Source organism: Protopterus annectens, chromosome 16.part0 (genome assembly GCF_019279795.1).
Source record: "Protopterus annectens isolate FY-2018-M chromosome 16.part0, PAN1.0, whole genome shotgun sequence".
Taxonomy (NCBI): domain Eukaryota; kingdom Metazoa; phylum Chordata; order Ceratodontiformes; family Protopteridae; genus Protopterus; species Protopterus annectens.
The window spans coordinates 307,188,522-307,211,915 of NC_056750.1; the positions used below are offsets into that span (position 1 = coordinate 307,188,522).

General features: G+C 43.1%; 1 protein-coding gene across 6 annotated transcripts in view; it reads left to right on the forward strand.

Annotated features, from left to right (window-relative positions):
* NTMT1 (N-terminal Xaa-Pro-Lys N-methyltransferase 1) overlaps window positions 1-23,394 on the forward strand; it is a 261,140-nt gene that overhangs the window by 188,388 nt on the left and 49,358 nt on the right. For all 6 annotated transcript variants that reach the window (XM_044058777.1, XM_044058775.1, XM_044058773.1 and 3 more), the window contains one exon: window positions 786-1,038. In XM_044058777.1, coding sequence (XP_043914712.1) covers window positions 786-1,038 — 253 coding nt within the window. The remainder of the gene's footprint in view (window positions 1-785; window positions 1,039-23,394) is intronic.

Consider the following 23,394-nt stretch of genomic DNA (forward strand, 5'->3'; position numbering starts at 1 on the left):
TCTTTAAGTGTAACAAGAAAATGTTATCTCTTACCCATTTGTGAAAGGGTTGTGCATTAATGTATTTGAATGGTAGAATTACTATTAGATTTTTATCCTTTACCTAACTGGTGAAGTATCTCTGTCTGCATTTGTTAATGTTAAGGTTTTTCTTTTTAAATGCTTGCACTTTTATAAGGTAGTAAAAGATTTAGTGCATATTAACCAGTTAAAACAGTTTGGAAAATGGCCATACAGATTAATGATCATGATTGGGACCCAGCTGACTCTTGTCTTAGTAGATAGGCAGTTAGGAATGTTTCTTGAGACATTCCTTTTGGGGTTCTTCTATTGTTTTAGGTATGGACACGCAATCTAGCTGGAAGAAACAAAAAAATCACATTTATTGGTGGGGTCATTAATTAGAAGTGGCACAGTCAGTTGAGCTTTGCTACCTCATAGGAGATTCTACAGACTTTTATGGTGAATATTGCAAACGTCCTCTGAGGTTATGGCCACAGAGGATGTTTTAATAAGCAATGGGGGTCCAGGGAGTGAAGCCCTTTGCATGCGTTGAGTGGCTTGCCTCCACCTCCACACACACACACTTTTGCCAGAGCCACTAAGCTAGTTTTTAGTCATTCATTTTGGTTCCGTGATGTAGAAGTACTGAAGAAAAGATACCATATTCATATTAAATATGTTTCCAAAAAACTAGCTAAATTGCTGCTCTTTTACATAACTGTAAAATTTTCAGGCTTGACATTTGGTTCCTGAATAAGACTGTAGGCTGTTTGTCTGTTTAGGATGGGCCAGACAAGACTGGGATACAGCGTGCACTGGACTGTGGTGCTGGAATTGGCAGGATTACCAAACGACTCTTGCTTCCCCTCTTTAAAACTGTTGATATGGTAGATGTAACCGAATGCTTCCTTGAAAAAGCCCAGTCTTTCCTTGGGGAGGAAAGGAGAAGAGTGGAGAACTATTTTTGCTGTGGCCTTCAAGACTTCAACCCAGAACCTAACCATTACGATGTTGTGTGGATTCAGTGGGTGATAGGTAAGGGTGTATGTCTATATCTGTGTGTTTACAGATCAGATGTAGTTTGATAACTTGCACCTTCCTTTTTGGCTTTACCTTTTATATAGTGAGAGAGAATTTTAGTTACAGAAATTAACTGAAACTTTAAGTTTACAAATAACGTCATTTATTATATCTTTTAATACATTTTTTCACTGGGTAAGCTTACTGGACATGTGTCCCTTTGTGGGTGATTCAGAAGCACTCTGTGGTCAAGTGACTTGCTGAAAGTCGCACAGTAGGCAAATGGAGGGGGAAGGAATCATGCCCTGTACTCCTGCCTGCAGAAAGCAGATTAACAGCTCAGAGCATTAAACTGTTGTGCAAACTAACAGACTACAGTGAATCTCATTTTGCAGTGGACAGTGAGGTTTGTTGATTTATTTGTTGAATTTGATAGAAGGTGCTTGGGGGCTCCTTGTACATCAGAACTGTGTGTTCAGAGGGTGCTACAACATAAAATACTGAAATCCTTTATTAAAGCTCATTGAAGTTATAACCTGTTCATTTGGCTAATCCTGAACTTTTGGGTTGCGATAAATAGTTCATTACATCCGTGGATCTGAATTTAAAGGTTTTCTGCTGTGGCTGACTGCTGGGATTTCATCTTTTGGCATTCCCAGATGAAACCGTTCTGGAAGACTTCAACTGCCATGTTCATGGATGCCTATGGTGGAAACACATACGAGACTAGAAGGCATGGACTGCCCATGTATTTTCCACTCCTGTTCTGCCTGTTGCACAGTTATGATAAGGGTTTTAATGTATGCTGTATGAAAGTACCTTTGTTTGGTTCCTAAATCATCAAATTTTCTGCAGTGTTTTTGTAGTTATTGTATTACAAGCCAGAACTCGCAAGAGAGTGGCATCTGCTGCTTTCAGCCTCAGTTCCCTGAATTGTTGTAACTTTCTGTGGGAATGCTGGCATAGTCCACTGATGTTAAAGTCAAGGAGCTTCTGGAGTAGACCTTTGATATGGCATCTTCACACTACTGAGTGAATTTTATCTTATGACTAACAGATTGTCATAGGAAAAATAAAATATGTTTACAATACTTCAAGTATCAGTCTCAGTTTTTAACGTTGTTTCTACATTAACTAGAATCTATAATGGTTTCTCTGTTATCAGTGATACAGCATATTCTCAGAGCAAATTAACCTTAGATGCCTGGCATACACCTACGCAACCCCAGAGGAGCAGTGAGTGGACACCTAGCACTCGTCTTCCTCTTTCTTGTCTCCTCTTACACTGGATTTGTGCATGTTATCCTTTGCTGGAGTTGAGGGCAGAGCATGCCATTTATTCTCATTAAGCAAAGAAATGAAAGCTGGATGACTCCATATTAATAACTTTATGCCCAACTTGTATCTTAAGCACCTCTCGCTGTTCCTTATTTCTTCATATGCACCCATTAATCCACTCTATTAAATATATTTATCACCTTTAATAAACTGTTTACAGTTGTACCCCATCTTTGAGTCATTCTTGCTGGTTCATTTGTTTTCCCTCCATACCTGCAACCAGTTAAGTGTCCAGATTTTACCCATTATATCTCCTTAAGTGCCTATGTGCTGTTCTGATATCCCAGAATGCTCCATTTTGTAATGCCTCTTTCTCCTGCCAATATTTTTTTACATGCTTCATTCTTCCTGCTATATTTATATTTCAGGATGAAATATAAAGTAAAATTAAGCATGACCAGAAGGTACTAGATATGTGAATGGACAGGCACCATTTGAAGCTCCAGAGAACCAGTGTTAGATAATACGAGGTTCCATTTAGTAACCAGGCAGTGGAGCCCTGTACCAGCTGCAAGCAATCAATTTTAGAATGCAAAAGCCCTAGGAATAGGAAGCTGCAGCTGTTGATATGTGAAGAAACCAGAGCATAAATAACCGCAACCAGGTAATCAGATGGGAGGTACTTGATCAGTGTAGTGTTTCTCAGATGGCAGTATGCAAATTTCATAATAGCTGACACCTGGACCATATTTCTGAGAAGGTCATTAAGGAAACCCTGAGATAATGCCCCACTGACATATATTCAAGCTACCCCCACCAGATAATGTAGAGATTCAGAGCTGGATATCTCCAATCCATGAATGTGGTATATATAGCCATGGCAGTCATTTTAGCGATACTGAGTTTAAACCAGTTACTAATGATTTCTACACATCCTGCAAACAATCTTCTTTCATCCAATATGCTGATGACTTTAAACTTATCTCTGTCTCTAACAATATGACCGAGCTCCATGCCATAACCCAAAGTGAACAACGGCTGTCTGATAACTTACTCATCTTTAACCCTAAAAAGACCAAACTCTTACTCTTCCTCCCCTGATCTCTTACTAACCATAAATCTACCTTTGCTATTAAATCTTCTAACAACACAGTTATCCAACCCGATACCCACACAAAACTCCTTGGAGTCATAATTGATGATGAACTGAAATTTAAGCTGCACGTACTCCAGTGTATAAAATAAACACACCAGAAATTGGGGCTACTGTATTGTAATAAAACACTTTTAACCCACAGTGCTACACTCACACTGGCACAAGCATTCCTCCTTCCCTCCCTCCTATATGCCGCCGCAATACTCGCCAACATCCAAACTACAACCCTAAACAAACTCCAACAAACTTACCACAAAATTGCTAAATTTATCACAAACTCTCCTTACAATGCTCATCACTGTATTGCTCTAAACTCTCCACTGGCTCGAGCTCCCCCAACAACTCCAGCTATCTCAATTTCAGATGCTGCACAACATGCTTTACAAACCTTCATCCTGTCCATCTCTTTCATCCTTTATCTCTACCTATACTCCACTTCGGACCCTCCGTATCTCTAACCAGCAACTACTTGACATCTACCAACCTAAGCAAACAGTTGGTAAACTGCTATATAAATATTCTGTTGCCCTAGCTTGGAACAAACTTCCATTAAACATATGTACCATCACCCACCCATTACACTTTAAAAATGAACTAAAACACCATATGCTCAACTCCAAGACTTGGCCCTGCCACGATCCAACATAAACAACTGCTTCTTAGCAATTAAGATACAAAATTCTCTTATGTAAATATATGACTGGTTTGTATAAATGTGCTTTTTGTCAAATCATGTAAATGCTCTATTTTGTGTTTACTCATGCTGTATTAACAGATTTTTTGTTTTTGATCCTTGTACTATTTCTCATTGATGTATGTACTTAAAACTTTTTAACTGTGATATTGATTTTCATGTAACTGTTCTTTTTGGAGCTTTTCTCCGCGGGTCTGCACTAAAAATGGGCCTCAAGCCCAGTTGGACTAACCAGGTTAACAAATGTCAATAAATAAAATAATAAAAAAATAAATAAACCATCCATTGTGGGATGCAGTCCTGTTCGTGTTGGGAAATCTACATCTCGCATTGTAACCGGAAGAAGACATAAAGCTGCAAGGCATGAGCATAGCAATTATACTGCAGACCTCTCCTCTGGATAAAATTGCCCAAAGGCAGCATATACAAAGGAAACAGAACAGGGCCCGTAGTGGAATCAAGTGGAACTCCCTGGTCCAGAGAATAGAATGATGAATTTATAGCAAACAAAATCCTTATGATAGCACTCAAAGGTGCAGCAGACAGTCTGGCTACTTCTGAGAGACCAGAAGAGTCGTGTAAATATTCATAAAGAATCCCATAGTTGGTCACATCATCCGCTGCTGAAAAGATCATAAGAGCCTAGTGCAGGGGTGTCTCATAACTGTGTTGCATCTGAAATCTAGACAGAATGGTACCCTACATTTCATGCTCCTTGCAGTAAAATAAGAAGCAAGTTGTGTATATGCCACCTTTTCAAGTACTTTACTGAGGAAAGCACAATAAAATAATTGCTAGAACTTAATCAGTGGTGCCAAGGGTCATCCTAGCCACCTTTAATAATGACAGAGACACATTTATGTTCAGAAATTTAGTAAAAGATCTTATGAAGGACTGTGCTTAATACTTTCAAGCAGGATTCAGACAGCCCAGCAGGATAGCGTTCATGTTTAGAAGTTACTTGACACATACTTGAAACTAAGGAAATTATTTTTGTATTTGAGCATAATAACTTTGTCCCATTTAAGAACTGGCAACATCAGACTATAGCCTTCCTTTGGAGGTGTTGCAGGAACAACATTTGGCAACAGTCTTAGCCACAAAAAAATCATACAGCAAGTTGACATCTGTCTGATCAAAATGCTGTCCTAGTGGGAAGACAAGCTACCCAGGCAAAGTGTAGCTGGCTGTTTAGCCAGCGTTAAATTTACTTGCCAAAAAAGTGAACTTTTTAAGAGGGATCACTTGTAGTAGGCATGCTGCTCTTGCACACTATGCATATCCTCCAGCAATAGTGCATGTCACTGGTTTCACTCTAGTCTTCGTCCATTCTCCCAGGGTGCTCTGAAGTCAAAGGCAACACTACAGCTCACAAACTATGACATTACATGTGCACTACAGGAGGAAAGCAGTTCTATGAAGATGTCAAGTCCGAGTTATAGCTAGGAACCTGTCCATTGTGTAAAGCACAGTGCTGGTGCTTGGTCTCTCCGCTGTACTCCATTTATCAGAGTGCTTGCTGTCATAGTGGAAGCCTTGCAGAAGAAGACACTTCTTACCCTCTCCTATTGAGACAATAAAGTTCAAGTGGCAGTGTTAAGAAACCTTCTAGTAATGTCCCTTCCTTGGGCCCTTGAGTGGTTGCTATCCTTGGAAATTACCATGAACTAGAAGTCTGTTTTCATTTTAGGGTATTGTCATCAAGGCAGAGTTGAATTCCGTTCAATGTCAGCTAAAGCATTGACAGCCTGGGAAAGAGTTACTAGGTTTTATTGGTAGTTACTAGGCATGCCACAATGCAGATGCGGAAACAGAAATTTTAAAACTAGAATTTAGAAAAAAGGTTTGCATGAGGTCAGACCTCCATGCACCGTCTTGTTTGTACAATCACCTTGGTCACATAAATGTGAGAAAAGGGAAAATACTGCTAACAGAATACTTGCACCTGTAGCACCTCAGAAGCACTTTGCTGGAAGAGGCTGCACGATGAACTGCACCTGCAGTTCAAACTAGGAGCATCTATTAAAATATAACATACAACATAATGCACGCTAAATACAGTAAAATATATTGGAAACTAGCTATATACAAATATTTAACTAGCAGAAATAACAGTTTTCATAAAAAAAACTCCAACTCAAGATTCTAATTTCATTTAAAGTGGCTCCATCGAACTTGGACTCAAACATAATAAATGCTCCCACACTGTCCATATCCATACTAGAAAAGAAGATTAGTAGTGGAGAAGTTAAAGAAGTAGAAACTGAGGTTATGGAGTACCTGATAAGTGTTGGGTTCAGTGTAGAAACTCTAACTTAGAAAGCACCACAGCAGGATAGAGCAGTAGACATCCAAATTAAGGAGAAACCTGTGGAACAGGAAACAACTGAGCAGTTGCCATATGAAGATATTTTGGAACCTTCCACAGGAAACCAGGTTCATAGGTAGGTACTAGGCTATTGGCCCTAGGGCTTATATAAGCCTAGCCAAACGGTACCCTGGCTTTTGCCAACCAATAAATTATTTTCTTGTGCCCCTGTCAAGCAGAGCCACAGAAGTGATCCCTGGGGTGAATTTCCTATCTCCCATCCAGTCTTCAAGATTTTTTTTGAAGAGTGCTAATGAGGAGCTTGGTTTGATATATATAGGTAGTTTGTTTCAGAGTATGGAAAGTCTCTGGGACAGGAATCTACCTCTCCAGCATGTTCTGTTTATTGTGGTCCCTAGAGCGTGTAGCTCGGAGGGATTGGGATTTTTTTACGTGGAGCATGTCCAACAGCTCTGGGTTTGACATAGCTTTGTATGTTAGGCAGAGATCGCCTCTGAGTTGGTGATATGCGACAAGAGTAAAGCTGGAGTTTTGTGAGACGGTCTGCATAGGGCATCTGTTTGAGGCCGGTAATCCTCTTTGTGAGGTATTTCTGTGGCTTTTCCAGTTGTTGTAGATGTCTTGTGAGGTACATACCAAAAAGGGCGTTGTACTCTATAATGGGTCTAATGAGTGATGAGTAAACGGGAACAATGACCTCTTTTTTTCCTGGATGAGAAACCTTTTGTGATGGTGTGCCACGTAGAAGGATTTCCTGACTACTGTGGCGATGTGATTATCAAAGGAGAGACTACTGTCCACCTGTGTCCCAAGGTCTCTTATCACACTTTCGGTGTTTGACTACTGCCCATGTGGTAGATCATGGGTACAGAGTTTTTACCAAAAGGGATGACCATGCACTTTTTGGCATTGAGCTTGAGGCCATGGCTTTGACAGCAGGCATCTGTCTCAGTGAGGCCCTTTTGTAGGATGTCCACATCGTTAGGAGTTTTGATTATGGCTCCTAGTTTGCAGTCATCTGCGAACTTTGTTAGCCAAAGACCTTCTGTGTTAGCCTGTACTTCAGAGAAGTAGATACCAAACAGGAGAGGACCTAGGACTGAACCCTGTGGTACTCCACTTGTCACTGGTCTGAAGTTTGATTTAGAGTCTGCTACTTTCACAGTGTGGGTTCTGTCAGTGAGCCAGTTGGCAACCCATCTTGTGACATAGGGATTTATACCAAGTTTAGTGAGGTTTGTCTATAATTCCAGAGTGGGCGATGGTGTTGAAAGCCTTGGCGAGATCTAGATAGGCTGTGTGAACCACCTTACCCTCATCTACGGCTTTGGTGACCTCTTCATAGAAGTCTATCAGGTTTAGGAGACATGATCTGCCTTTTACAAACCCGAACTGGGTAGGGTCCAGAGTTTGGAGATTACCAATGTCATTGTTTATAAGTTCCATGATGATACACTCCATAAACGTACATTTAAAGCTGGACAGCAAGGGAAGGAACAAGAAACTGTAGCAACTCTGATGCAGTCAATGTTGAGGAGTGATAGGCCAGTGTGTTCCCGTATGACAGAGCAACAGGTAACACGGGATGAAATTGAAGAGAATGTGCCACAGGAAAATGCTATAGAACTCTGTATAACATGCCCACAGGAAATGGAGAACAAAGAATGTGCTTTTAGTTTAGAGGAAAATGAGCTAAGAGAAGAGTTGCATGATTTAATAGAGATAGCTAGACATATTAAGATCAATGAAAGAAATAGACTGCAGAAGGTCAGTAAAACCCCAAAAATCAGAAGTTTGACAAAACAAATGAACACAGTAATTAGGACAGTCCATAGAGATCTATGCAAGATAACAGAAGTAAACAGGATATATTACTGTGCAGCTAAATTAATAGATAAAATTCTACTACAAGAACACAACTTTTAGTAAAGGAAAGGAAGGGGAGAAATAGAATACCGTCATGGAAGTATCAAATACAGAAAACTATAAAGTAATTAAGATAAGAAGTGTCAGTGTTAGAGGAGTATAGAAGAGAGAACAGATTAAGAAAAATACTCAGACAGACGTGATAAAAGCAATGCACGGTATTATAATGGATTAGGATTTGTCTTGCACTATTGCAAATAATAAACTAAAAATCTCAACACAGGCAGAAAAACTTAGAAGATAGCAGATAAATGTAAAGGAAGAGTACAAAATAAGGAATTTATTGATGACCCCAAAAAAGTTGTATAGAGAATTGAGAAACGAGGCAAAAGGAATTGAAAGATCACACAAAAAAGAAGAAATGGATACATTTTGGAGAAATATCTCTGAAGATCCTTTGGAACATAACAAAGATGCTAAATGGGTAGAGGAAGTAAAATAATGAATAAGACGTTCGAAGGTACAAGATATGAAATGGGATGAGGTAACGGCCAGAGAGATTGAGATAAAGTTAAGAAAAGCCTCCAGTTGAAAAACCTAGGCCCAGATGCAGCACCTAACTTCTGGATAAAAGGATTAACATCTTTGCACGAAGATTTAGCCATGAGTAAGAACTATTTATATGCACACCTCGAACAAATACCAACCTGGTTAACAACAGGAAAAACAGTGCTCCTACCTAAGAGTGAACCTGCAGGTTAACCTAAAAATTATAAACCAATAACTTGCCTTCCAACGACGTATAAACTGTACAATGGAATTGATGCTGGCAGAGTTAGTCATTTAGAAGAAAATTCAGTCATGGCAATAGAACAAAAGGGTAATAAAGTCATATGGAACAAAGGATCATCTGTTGCTAAATAAAGTCAAAATGGAGAACTATAAAAAGGGGAAGAATCTAAGTATGGCATAGATTGACTACAAAAAAGCATCTGATAGTATCCCACATTCATGGATAAGAGTGCTTAAATATGTACAAGATATACCCTACACTGATCAACTACATTAGTGACCATGAAATAGTGGCAGACCACTTTGCAATTAAGTCATGATAAAGGACAGATTATTATTCCAGGGATAAAAATTCAAAGGGGGATATTCCAGGGTGACTCCCTGTCACCACTGCTATTCTGTCTTGCCCTTAACCCTTTAAGCTGTCTACTTAACAGATTAGGCCATGGCTGTAATTTGGCTCCTAGAAAACAACAAAGTGTAAAGACCTCACATCTTCTCTTTGTCAATGATTTAAAATTGTATAGGTCATCGGACGAGGAACTGAAACCACTACAAGTAGTCAAAACTTTTTCAGGTGATATAAGAATGTCATTTGGTCTTGATGAATGTGCAAAAGCAACCTTTAAAGCAGTAACACTACAGCACCAAGAAAACATCAGTTTGGGACAATAATGTGATATAAAAGAACTTGAACAAGAGGGAAGTGTATAAGTATTTGGGAATTGATGAAGGATCAACAATAAAACATGAACAAATGTGAATAAAACGTAGGAATATTTTTAGAAGACTTTAGTCCTTAAAACAGCGTCTCCCTGTCCTAACTTAGTTTTGGAGTGATTGACAGTCACCAAAACGTGTTGATAGATTAGACAGAAAAACAAGAAGGCTGCTTCATGCTCAACGAATGACTTATAAAAATTAGTGCATGCCAAGATTGGTTTTATATTCCCTGTTCTGAAGGAGTTATGGGCCTCCTTGAAATTGATTACATTTATAGATCTGCAATCATGGGATTGCACACATCTGCTGACCTCACAAGACCCAAAATATAGTGAAAGTTTTGAAACATGAAGAAAATAAATCTAAGATGACTTCCCTGTTTAGTCTAGCAGAAGCATATCAGTGTCAAGCAGGAATAGAAAATTAAACAAGTAGTGGACAGAAATCAGGCAGCAACTGAATGTGCCAAAAAACAAAAGAAAGAACATAAGGTGAAGGATCAGATGAGAAAGCAAGAAATGTGGAAAATGCATAAATATAGTCGCAAGTATAGAAAATTTCTGGAAGAACCTCATGTTGATCAGGATCAAACTCAGGAACGGTTAAGAAGAGGCAAATTCAAACCAAAAGATGAAAAGTTAATATTGTTGGCCGAAGATAGTGGGCTTACATACACATTGGTTTATAAAGTCCATTGAACAGGTGGGAGAAGAAGACAAATGTTGGTTTTGTAAAACAGATTTGGAAACCGTCTCGTACCTTGTTGGTGGTTGTGACATACTAATGGCAGAATGATTGTATACTGAAAGTCATAATAATGTGGCAAGACTGTTGCACTGAGGGTTGTGCAAACATTATGGTATTGAAGTGTCTGGAAAAACACTGGAAACATGAGCCACAAAGCATCATAGAAAATGATGCAGTCTACATCACATGGGATCACCCATTACCAACAGTTCAAAAGATAGATGCGAGAAAACCAGATATAGTGGTCCATGAAAAGAAGACAAAAGTAGCATTGATCATTGAAATCGCTGTACCAGTTGACTACAATTTCTTGCATACAGAGAGAGACACAGAGTCATAAAATATCAAGATTTGCAGGCAGAAACAAGAGCAATATGGAACAAAGATACCCTGACAGTTCCAATAGTAGTAGGAGCAACAGGTCTTATAAAAAAAAAAAAAAAAAATCTGCAATTGTTTTTAGATATGTTAATAATACATGTAACGCCATACGAATTGCAGAAGGAGTTATTACTGGGCACATTGTGGGTGCTGCGAAGAGCACTTCTGGCTGACATCAAAGATTGAAACAATACTAATTTCTTGATCTTTAATCATACTTTACCTTAGGAATGGGGTCCATTCCCTGTCATGGTATTAAAAACCCAAAAGATTTGGAGAAATTAAAGAATGAATCCATATCAGGTGATCTGCTTGAAGGCCGTCTGCAGGGAATGATTAACCTTCCACCATTCACTTCCTCCCCCTACATGTTTAGTCAGTCTCTCCAGCCAGCTTCAGCAAGTGGTATTCCAGTAAGTCTGACAGGTACATAATTTGTAATCATTTTTCTTTGTCTTCAGGTGTACTCACTGAATTCATGGGGTTGAATTGGGTATTTCAGGAGCTGTACATGCCCTAATCCAGCCCATGACATGTGGCAGCAGGAGAACTCTGCACCTGTTAAGTGCAGGACCTGGCCGTGTTTTATATCTGAGGCAAGTTATGGATACCAGAAGAAGAAAATCCCAGCAGCTGCCAACTGCAGAGATTCTTCTTGTAGATCAGCCAGTGTAGCAAATTCACACCTGTAAATTTAGTTATACCTGAAAATTTCTGTGAAGTTAAGGGCATGCACAGTAAGAATTGTAGTTGGAGCAATTGTGTTAACCGGACCCTTGGCTTCACACATTCTGTGAATATTTGTTGTCTCATTAGGAGGAATTGCAGAACTGAAATTACAGCAGAATACCTACAAATGCAACATTTTGTATGTTTACCTCATACAAAAACTACTGATGTAATGTGATCCTGTCTCGCCTACATTCAATACTGATGGGCTCGGAGCCGAGAATCGGCTCCAACTCGGCCGTTATAACTAGCACGAAGTCTCTCATTGGCTGGGCCAACCCCCTATCCCAGGATGCACTACGCCCAAACCCCCAGATCTCGTTTGCCGCTCCTGGAGTATTGACGTGGTCTCAACTTGGCTGTGGCTAAGTACCCTACTTTTTTGATCTTGTTCTTCATTGCGTTTCTCTGTTGGAGAAATTTCCTCAAAAGCTATTTTTATAGCTACTTGTTGTTGTTCGGTAATTGTGTGTTGACTGGGTTTGTGCTTTTTTGTGTAGTGATCCTTTATTTGGCGGGCTAGGCCTGTTTAAGTTAGAGGGCCTTTGCCCTATCTGGTGTCCCGATGTTTAAGTTAGAGCCTTTCCCCTTTTTACCTCCTAGTGTGTTGTGGTTTGTCGGTGTGATGTCTTCCAAAGACAAAGAGCATAAGCCATCGGGCTTTAAAAAATGTGTAAAGTGCAGTTACAAAATGTCTTTAACTGACGGGCACGCGATTTGCGTATACTGCCTTGGCGCCAAACACTTGCAAGAATCTTGCAGTGTCTGTCACGCGTTCTCTTCTAGAGTGTTGCAGGAGAGAAAAAATAAACTTATCCTGAAGGGTTTAATTAAACCCTCCTTTGAGGAAGCTGTTCTTTCTCCCTTTGATAAGTCTCAGGCTAAGTCCAAGAAGAAGTCTCCGGCTCCGTCCTCCTCTTCGGAGCCGCCGGCTAAAAGATCCAGGTCGATGTCCCCTTCCTCGGCTCCACTGGTCTTGGAGCCGTTGGAATTGGGATCTAAAACTGTGTCTCCCTCCTCGGCTCCATTGCTCTCGGAGCCGCTAGGTTCGTGGTCGACACTTGGGTCCACTTCTTCAGTTCCGATGGTGTCGGAACCGTTAGAATTTCTAGCTATTTTGGAACCGGTTTCTTCGGCCCCACGACCTTCAGCACCGAAGGAGGTTTCGGTGCTTCTCGAACCTGCTTCGGCTCCTATCCTCTTGGAGCCGGTTAGGAGCCGTTCTTCTAGTTGTGTTTCGGAACCAATTGGCAAGGTTTCTCGACCCCCTTCTGTTTCCTCCAGGTCCTCCAGGTTATTTGATTCGGACATAGATAGAGTGGTCCAGAGGGTCCTCCAGTCACCAGTGCTATCTAAATGATTTTCGGCTCCAGCCCAATCGGCTCTGGAGCCCACCATGGTATTGGTTCCATTCATTCCTCCTCCGACAACCTTGGTGTCATCGGAGTCGGAGAGTGCTGAGTCTAGTGACGTCCTGGGGTCGGCTCCGAGACCTCCCGTCAGTCTGTCGGTTCCGACCTCTGCTCCAACCTTGTCTATTCCTTCGACAGGTTTCGGCACTCGAGTGTCTTCTGTCGGGCCCGAGGGTGATACATTGGGGCCACTGACTTTGGCTCTGAGTCTCCCCCTTGGTGCTTCGGCTAGGGGAACCTCTACTCCGGTCATGGTCTCAAAGATGGGCTCTTCTTCTGATTCGGGAGGACCCGCCTTCGAGGTTATGAGGAGCGCGCTGGCCAAGTCCTCGGTGACTTTACCCGAATCGGCCTCTCCTTCCCTGGACACTGCGACTGGGGTCTCTGGCGCCCCCCTATCTCTGGACAGCAGAGCTCCTAGGCCTGAGGATACCTCCATGTGTGGTCCCTTGCTTTCTGAAGGCCCTTCAGAGTCCGTGCCTGAAGAGCCTTCCGGAAAAAAGTTGCGTAAGAGGAAGCACATAGACTCCCCAGATGAGACTGTCACCTCGGACACCGACCTCGATGATGCAGAGGGGTCCCCTAAGTCGTCCTCGGATGATGTCTCGTTCTCCGATATCCTGGAGATCTTGAGACAGCGAGGCGACTGGCCATCCAAAAACCCTTCTGAGGAGGAGTCGGTCTTCCTCAAGGCCTTCGGAGCTCAGCCCTCTGCCTCTTGGGTGTCTCCACCCTTCGATGAATTGCTGGATCTTATTTGTCGAAGGGTGTGGGAACACCCTGACTCTGTGGAGCCAGTCCCTAGCCGCCCCAATAAATTCTTATCAGCACCACCGGGCAAGGAATTTTTGACCAAGGGAGTACCTGTGGATGCCATGGTGGTGGCGCCTGCCACCCAGCAGGATGTGGGAGAGGCTTCTTCCATCCATCCTCCTAATATGGAGTCTAGGAGCATGGATAGGTATGGGAAGCGTACCTTGTCTTCAGTGAACTTTACCTTACGGTCGCTGAATTATTTGTGTCATTTTACGCGGCTCCAAGGGGATCTCATAAAGGAGTTGGGAGATACCCTGGCGGGTAACGTGCCTGAGGCGTTGGCTCAGTCTGTTAACGCCCAGCTGTCTATCCTTTCTTCCATTGTCAACTCGTCCATGAGGCTCATATCTTATGCAGCCGACTTCAGGTGTGGCCCTCAGGATGCAAGCCTGGATGCGCTTGTGTCATTTTGCGGAGGTCTTCAAGTCTTCTTTCACGGATGCCCCATTCGACGGGTCCTCCCTTTTTGGACCCAAGGTGAAGGACACTCTCACTAGATGCGAGCAGGAGGGTAAGACTTTGTCTGCTGTTGAGGCCCATTTTTCTCCTCCCACTAGGCCTTATCCCAAGGCTCAGAGGGGGGGGGGGGATGTGGTTCAGAAAATCTCAAAAGTCTTCCCCTGCCCATCAGAGTGAACCCCCCTCCAGAGGCAGAGGAGGGGGAAATTACTCCGGAAGATGTCGCCCCAGAGGTGGCGGAGGCCCCCATAACACAGGAGACTGCGAATCCTTTCGTGGTTCCTCCTCCCAGCGTCCCTGAGGGATTACCCGACTGTGCGTCTCCGGAGCCAGTTGGGGGTCACTTTTCAAAGCATCTTCAGGCCTGGGAGTCCGTCACTCAGGACCGATGGGTGCTTCGAATCATCGCCGGAGGTTATACCATTCCCTTTATCCGTTCTCCCCCGCCTTCAAAAAGAATCCCGGACATTCCACCCAGTCAGCGGGATCAAGCAGCACTAGAAACTTCAAAGCTGCTAAAAAAAGGAGCCATCCAACCAGTCCCCGCAGACCAGATCGGATCAGGAACTTACTCAAAATTATTTTTGGTGCCGAAAAGAACAGGGGACTCGAGACCCATTCTGGATCTCAGCCATCTAAACCGCTTTGTAAAAAAGTCCAAGTTCCGAATGGTCACGTTACAGTCCATTCTCCCCTTGCTGGAGGAAGGAGTATGGATGTGCTCCATAGACATCAAGGATGCCTATTATCACATCAAGATAAACGAGGCCTCCAGGCATCATTTACGCTTCCGGCTGGGGGCCAGTCATTTTCAATTCCGAGCCCTGCCCTTTGGTCTCACCACAGCACCCAGGGTGTTCACCAAGTGTTTGGCAGTGGTGACGGCTCACCTGAGACGTCTAGGATTCCAGGTGTTTCCTTATCTGGACGACTGGCTCCTCACTGCCCCCACCAGGCATCTACTTCTTCTAGCCATGAGAACTACCTTCAAATTGGGACATCTGTTAGGAATTACTTTCAATTGGGCAAAATCTGTATTACTGCCATCACAGCATGTTGCCTTTATCGGCGCAGAGCTAGACTCTGTAGAGATGCGAGCATTCCTACCCATAGGCAGAATAAAAGTGTTGCAGGCTCAAGTCCTAGCCTTGCTGCCCCTAAGAAAGGCCCAAGTCAGGACGGTTCTGCAGTTATTAGGAACGATGGCGGCTACCATCATTTTTGTCCCTCTTGCGAGGTTACACATGAGAATACTTCAATGGCTACTTTTGACCCAGTGGTCATATCAGGATCTGCCCTTGTCCCATCCTATTTTCTTAACGGAGACATGCCGACAAGATCTTCGTTGGTGGCTTCTCCCCTCCAATCTGAATCAAGGAAGATCATTCATTCCTCCATAGCCCGTTGCCACGGTAACCACGGACGCCTCCCAGATAGGGTGGGGGGGGGCATTACCTGGGCAGGACGGTTCAAGGTACGTGGCAAAATCACGAGACTCACTTGCATATCAATGTTCTGGAGATGAGGGCGGTGCTTCTAGCGTTGCAGGCACTCCACAGCTTTCTTCCCCAGGGGACTATTGCAATTCTCTCCGACAACATGTCGGTTGTCTGGTATCTGAACAAACAAGGGGGATCCAAGTCTTACCCCCTTTGCAGGGAAGCCATGAGAGTGTGAAACTGGGAGATTGCTTCCCAGCATTTTCTAGTGGCAACGCACATTCCGGGGAAGTCCAGCGTGATAGCAGACAGGCTGAGCAGAGCAATTCTGATGCCTCACGAGTGGTCCCTGAACGACCGAGTGGTGAATCAGATATTCTCCAGGTGGGGTCTTCCTTGCTGCGACCTCTTTGCCAGTCCTCTCAATGCGAAGTGCAGCAATTATTTCACTCTGATCCCTCCTCAGGGGGAGTCGCCCAGGGATGCTCTAGTCCACGGTTGGCCCTTCGGTCTGCTCTACGCCTTCCCTCCGATCCCTCTCTTGCCAAGGGTGATCCAGAAGGCAGTCTGCGTGGGAAGCAACATGATTTTAATCGCGCCACACTGGCCCCGTCAAGTTTGGTTCATCTTCCTTCGGAAATATGTGGTGGATGGTCCTTGGATTCTGGACCCAGCTCCAGACCTTTTGACCCATCAGTCGGGACAGCTCCATCCATCCCTCCGAACTCTCAGACTCGCTGCTTGGCTACTCCACTTCCCTCCTTAGTCAGACAGCATACCCTAACCCCGGAAGTAGTACAGATTCTGGCCTCTTCTCACAAGTCTTCTACTAGGAAGATTTACTCTAGTAAGTGGAAGAGATTTGCTGTCTGGGCCGAGCAGCGTCATCTTGACCCCCTCACAGCTCCAGTGTCAGCGGTGCTAGACTTTTTGGCGACCCTTTTCAGACAAGGGTCCGCTGTCTCTACTATTAAAGTTCAGTTGGCAGCGATCTCCAATTATCACGTTGCTCATGAGTCTTCCCTCATGGGTCATAAATTGTGCAAAGCCTTTCTGAAAGGAGCCTGGTTAATTCGCCCCCCGGTCTCGCAACCCGTTCTACCTTGGGACTTAAATATGGTACTCTGAACTTTGACGTCCCCTCCCTTCGAGCCTGCAGCCTCTTGTGAATTAAAATTCTTATCATGGAAGACTGCATTTTGGTAGCCATTACTTCAGCCAGAAGGGTATCGGAGCTCCAAGCCCTTTCTGTTAAACCTCCTTATTTGATTTTTCACAAGGACAGAGTATCTCTAAGGCTGAATCCTTCCTTTCTCCCCAAAGTGTCTTCTGCCTTTTGTCTCCAACAGTCTATTGAGCTACCAGTCTTTTTTCCACAATTCTCCAATAAAGCGGAATACAGATTTCACCAGCTGGATGTGCATAGACAATTGAGGTTTTACTTGAATAGGACACAACAGGAGAGGAAATCAGACCAGTTGTTTGTGTCCTTTTCGGACAACAGACTTGGTATGGCAGCAACTAAGGTTACTATCGCTAAGTGGATCAGGGATTGCATCTCATTCATTTATGCATCGATCGGTAGGAATCTTCCTTTTCCAGTGAAGGCACACTCTACCAGAGCTATGGCGACTTCTGTGGCCTTTCATGCTAGGCTTTCCGTGGATGAGATATGTGCAGCGACTATTTGGACTTCTCCACATACCTTTGTTTCTCATTACAAATTGGACGTGGTATCTAGAGGTCGGGCTTCCTTTGGTTCCACAGTGCTCAGGAGTGTTTTCCTGTGAGCCTCCCAGAACAGTAAACCAAAGCACACACCCAGCCATTTATAAACTCACCCCAATTAAGCAATTAAAACAGTTTGATCAATTTCCTACAAACAGTTCATGCTTCCAAATAAAAAGGAAAAGAAAGAAAAATTACATATATACACCAAATATTGCATTTGATCAAACTGTTTTAATTGTTTAATTGGAGTGGGTTTATAAATGGCTGGGTGTGTGCTTTGGTTTACTGTTCTGAAGACGTCCCTTGAGTGGGGAAGAAAGTGCTAAAATTGGAATAAAGTGTGGATTTTGTACCATTCTGTGGTGGTCTTCCTGTTCCTAACTGGTGACTCCATTATCTGGTATTTGCCTTCTTTGTCTTTCTTTGTGTCTGTTGTTAAGGGGTGAGATATTAGAGTAACGCTTTTAGGTCACCTTTTCTGGAGTTAGTTCAGACAGAATGCACTAAAATTAAGATTCTGAAGCCCAGATGTAGTGGGATAAACTGTTCTATTATTATTGACTTTTTCTGTGAATTATATGGTTATGACTTTTTGTTAATTTTGTAAGGAGGTCCAAACAGCATATTTGCATTTTTAATAACTCTGGGTGTTGTACAGTTGTTGGATAACCAGTGACAAAATGGGATGAATTCTTTTTGCAGATATTTTTGAATTTGCAGTGTAGAGGTTCAGCCTATGGTAAATGTGATCTTCATGCAAAGCTGTTCTTGATTAAGGGGGTAAGGAGACCATGGTAGTAATATCACTTACAAATATACCAAAGAGATTAAAGTTGACTAAATGACCTTTGGCTGTGCCTTCATCTAAATCTGTCAACATTTTTGTAGGTTCTTTGTTAATGGAGTTCTGAAAACAAGTTAATATATTTAAAGCTCATTCTTAGAAGGTTTAGCTTTTTCAGAACTATGCTATGATCAACACTTGGAAATGCTGTCTTGAGATTGAGAAGATATTTCCAGTCTGTCAGCCCTTTTCCATTAAGTTGCAAAATTTTTGTTAATACACCGTCATATACTCCTTATATCCTGCTAGAAGTTCATGTTGAGTGTCCGTTAAAATGACATGTTTATGTAGTACTGATATTGGACTGTAGTCCTTTGAGTGAGGAAAGGAGGGTATTTTTGTGATGGACATAATTTAAGAATGCTTTAATTGAGGAGAATTCCTGAGATGAGTGAAATGATGAATATGTATTGGCTTTATGGAGCAGAGAAATGGAACACTGACCATCTCCTACTTGTTAAGGAGGAGCTGCATGGGGGGGGGGGGATCTGATTGGTCTACAGTCCCACTTGTTGGGAAGGGTGAGTAAAGGGAGCCTGCTTGTGCACACCCTTATGACTCATCCCTACTGGGGACAGGGACACATAGGAGAGTGTTGTCTACAAGGGATGAAGGGTATTAGCTGAGTCGCATGTGGAGGGGTGGATGACACTCATAACTCCGCTGCATGCCAACCCAGGTGACAGCATTTGTGTGTCCCAGAGAAACCGCATAGGCCTTAAAGGAAAAGCACCCCTTCAGCTGCAGTATGATGCTGCCCCAGGATGTCTTGATCTTCTTTTGGCTCGGCACCAACAAAGTTAGTGAGAAGAAAGATGAGCAAAGGAGGGAACGCACTGGGAATAGTTGGTAATCTGCTGCAGGGGACACAGAAATACTGCCACCCCCTCCTCCTAACGAAGTGTGACTAATGTTTTTCTGTGGATGGGAAGCCATTCTGCGGAATCTGGGTGGACGCTTTTTTAGCCATTTTGCAAAAAGAAGTCAACAGAATCTCTCTCAAAGGTCTTTATGGCATTTTCATCGGAAATGCAGTTCATTGAGGTGTTTATTGTGAGATTGTAGTACAGTGAAGATCAGAAAATTTGCCCTTTCCTCACTGTAGTGCGGTCTCGTAGTTGGCATTTGTAATTAGCGGGGATTGTGGGGGGCACAGCCTCTCACAAGTGTGACTTGGATAAATGGCATTTTCGATATAAATGCCGTTCGATCTCCGGTCTTTTCAATGTCATGATATAGACCTGAATTTTATTTACTGGTTTAAATGTTTTGATGGTATACAATTGTTAAAAGTTAATGAAATTATTAAAAGAAATGTGATATTAATCCTATATATGAGTCAGCATTGGAAAATCTTATCGAGTTGAGAATATGAGAGAGCTTTCAAATGAAAAAGTAATAGAAAATTATAAGATGTTTAACGTTCTGTTTGACTGTAGATAGTAATGAACAAATTAAACCACCTTTGTGTAAGATAATCACATTAGCATTAAATATAGACCTAAATTAAATGATAAATTTTGGGCTTAACAAAAAGCTTATCTAACCCAAATGATGAATGTAAAGATTTAATACTTGGTAAGTTCTACTTCAAGTGCTTATTGGAAGATTTTTACATGGAAGTGTTTAATTAGAGTACTTGCCACATCCTATAAATTAAGTAAAAATTATAACTCAAACTTGAGTCTTTTTTGCTGGAGATGTAAAAAGCAATTAAGTGCCGATTAGTGTCCTATTTTATAAATGTGACAAAATCAGAAAACATTGAAAAGACTTTCAAAACTTTCTGCAAGGCATGTGATCTGAAAGCTGCATTATTTCAGAGTCATTGATATTAACTAATTCTCCCATTCTTTCTTGTGTAAAAATCAAAAGAACACTCCGTATGGATCTTATTAGCAATATCAAGAAAGTACAGTTGTGTATACTTACCATAAATGTAGATGTTAGTATATTCACTGTTGCGGTTATCACACTTGGGTTATCCTGCCAGGGGTAACCCTCAGTCGGCCCGAATACCAGAGGCTTAGTATTTCTGCATCGGTTGCTGTCGCTTCAGGACTGACGTCAGGTCGTCCGTGGTATAAAAACAGGCAGCTGATGCCATTACATCAGTTTTTCTTGCCTCAAATGTCAGGAGCCCCCAAATAGATAACTAGGTTGTGGTGGAGAAACACTGCCAGTAAAAAGTAAATACCAATAGTCCTGTAAGGAGTGAGGAAGAGAGAGAGAGAGAGACAAGGGGCCTGGAGGGTGGGAAACCAGGACTGCAACTGTGAATACACTCGAACATCTACAGTTATGGTAAGTGTACACAACTGTACTATGTTCTTCATGTTTCACTGTTGCAGTCATCACAGTTGGGTTGATTCCCAAAGCTGAAGAATGGGTGGAGGCAGTCAAGAAGAGTTGGGGCTGGCTAGTATGCCCTGCAGGACTGCGGTTGCAAAGCCTGCCCTGGATTTGGAAAAGATAGGCAGGTAGTAATGCTTGGTGAAGGTATGAACAGAACTCCCAAGTTGCAGCTTCCAGAATGTCACTGGTAGGGACTCCTCTGGGAAAGGCTGTAGAGGTTGAAGTTGCCCTAGTGGAATCTGTACTGACCCCCTGAGGGGGAGGTTTAATATGGTGTTTGTAACAGAAATTGATAGTGTGCTATCCATTTGGAGATGGTTTGTTTTGATAAGGTCTTGCCCTGTGCCCTTGGTCCAAAGCTGACTAGTAACTGGCCAGAATTCCTAAAAGGCTTAGTCCTATCAAGGTAGAATCTGAGCTGTCTGTGCACATCTAAAGAGTGAAGGATGCTTTCCCCCTTATTTTGAGGATTAGGAAAAAAAGTGGGCAAATTGATAGATTGGTTGAGAGCCACACTGGACACCACGTTAGGCATGAAAGTTGGGTTAGTCCTGAGGGAGACCCTGTCAGCATGAAAAGTGATGAAGGGTTCCACGGCCATAATTGCTTGTAGCTCAGACACTCTTCTAGCTGAAGTGATGGCCAGAAGCAAGGCTGTTTTCCAAGAGAGGAATTATAACTCTGCTGAAGCTTCAGGCTCAAAATGGGGTAGCATGAGCTTTTCCAACACAAAGTTTAAGGTCCCAAGCAGGGGGTAGGGGCTCTTCTTGGTAGCCTTAAGTTGTTAGCCCCTCTCAGGAACTGCTTGATGAGAGGGCGTGAGAAGAGAGGTAGCGAAGTGCTGTAATGAGCAGAGATGGCAGAGGCATGGATCTTGATGGAAGAGAAGGATAGGCCCTTGTGGAGTAGGTCGGCTTGGTAGTCCAGGATGAGAGGTAAGGAGGGGTGTGCTGAATCTGCTATTTTTTTAGTCTGGATCCAGGAACAATACCTTTTCCACTTGTCAGCATAGGATTTTTCTCGTACTGGGTCATCTGGCTTTACGTATGACATCCAGTACCTGCTTGCTTAGGCTGGCCACTGGAGGAGAAATCAAGGAATAAGCCAAGCTGCAAGGTTCCGAGTCTGCAATTGTGGATGCAAGAACTGTCCTTCCTGCTGGGTCAGGAGAGTTGGGATCTGGGGGAGGTGCCATGGAGGCAACGGTGACAGACTGTGCCGTAGTGGGTACCAGTGTTTCCATGGCCAGTTTGTGGCAATCAGGATTGCCCTTGGTCTTTCCTCCCTTATCTTGAGTAATACTCTTGTAAGAAGAGGTGGGGGGATGCATAGATTGAGAGGTTTGCCCACTGGAAGGATAGGGCATCCACTTTCCAGGCCTTGCTGTGAGGTTCCCTGGTGCAGAAATTGCTGAGCTGGTGGTTGCAGGGGGAGGCAAATAGGGCCACCTTTGGGGTACCCCATTTCTGCGTCACAAGGCTGAAGGTGTTGTGGTTTAATTGCCACTCGTGTGGGTCTAGGAGATTTCTACTTAAGTTGTCTGCCAGAGAATTTTGGTTGCCTGGCAGGAACTGAGCTTTCAGGTGAATATGCATGGTTGAGGCCATGTTCCAAAGGGTCATGGCTAGCCTGCAGAGTGGGTAAGAGTGGGTTCCCCCCTGCTTGTTGATGTACCACATCACTGTGGTGTTGTCGGTTGATTAGTAGAGTCCCCGGAGAGAGTAGCGATCTGAAAGCTGTCAAAGCATGCTGAACAGCTAGCATATCTTTTTGGTTGATGTGCAGATGAATCTGATTTGGGGTCCAGTGGCCCTGAATGCACCTGCCGTCCAGATGTGCATCCCAGGCATAGTCTGATGCATCTGTGGTTAGGGTCTGGGCTACGTGGGGTTGTATAAAGGGAAGCCCCTTGTTTTGGTTGCATGCTGCTGCCCACCAAAGGAACTCTTTCTTTAGACAAGGTATCATAGGTATGATAGTTTCCAGGTCCTGAGAATGTTGGCACCAAAGACTTAAGTAACATTGAAGTTTCCTTATATGCAGTCTGGCATATGGAATTAGTAGAATGCAGGAGGCCATGAACCCTAGAGCTTGCGGGATTTTCCTTGCGGATAACTGGGTTCTGGTGGCCATTTGAGAGAAGTAGCCTGTCAGGTAGGCTTGTTTTTCTGGAGTAAGGAATGCCATCCTGGAATACTGTGTTCAAGCTTGCTTCCAGGAATGCAATTTTTTGACTGGGGACTAGTTTGGATTTCTTTTCGTTGATAGTGTACTCCAGGGAGGTTAGAAGGTCCTTTACAAATGTCAGGTGCCGCAACTGCTTTTCCTGACCGTCTGCCTGAATCAGGCAACCGTCCAAGTAGGGGAAAATTTGAATATTCCTCTGTCTGCAATAGGCAATGGCTGGAGCCAGGCATTTTGTGAAAATTCTGGGAGCAGTGGATAAGCCAAAGGGAAGTGCAGAGAACTGATAATGCATAGATCCTGCCCTGAAACATAGATATTTCCTGCAGGAGTCCCTGATTTGGATGTGCAGATAGGCCTCTTTTAGGTCTAGGGTGGCTAACCAGGCATGTTTGGACAGCATAGGGAGAAGTTGCTGTAGGGTGAGCATTTTGAG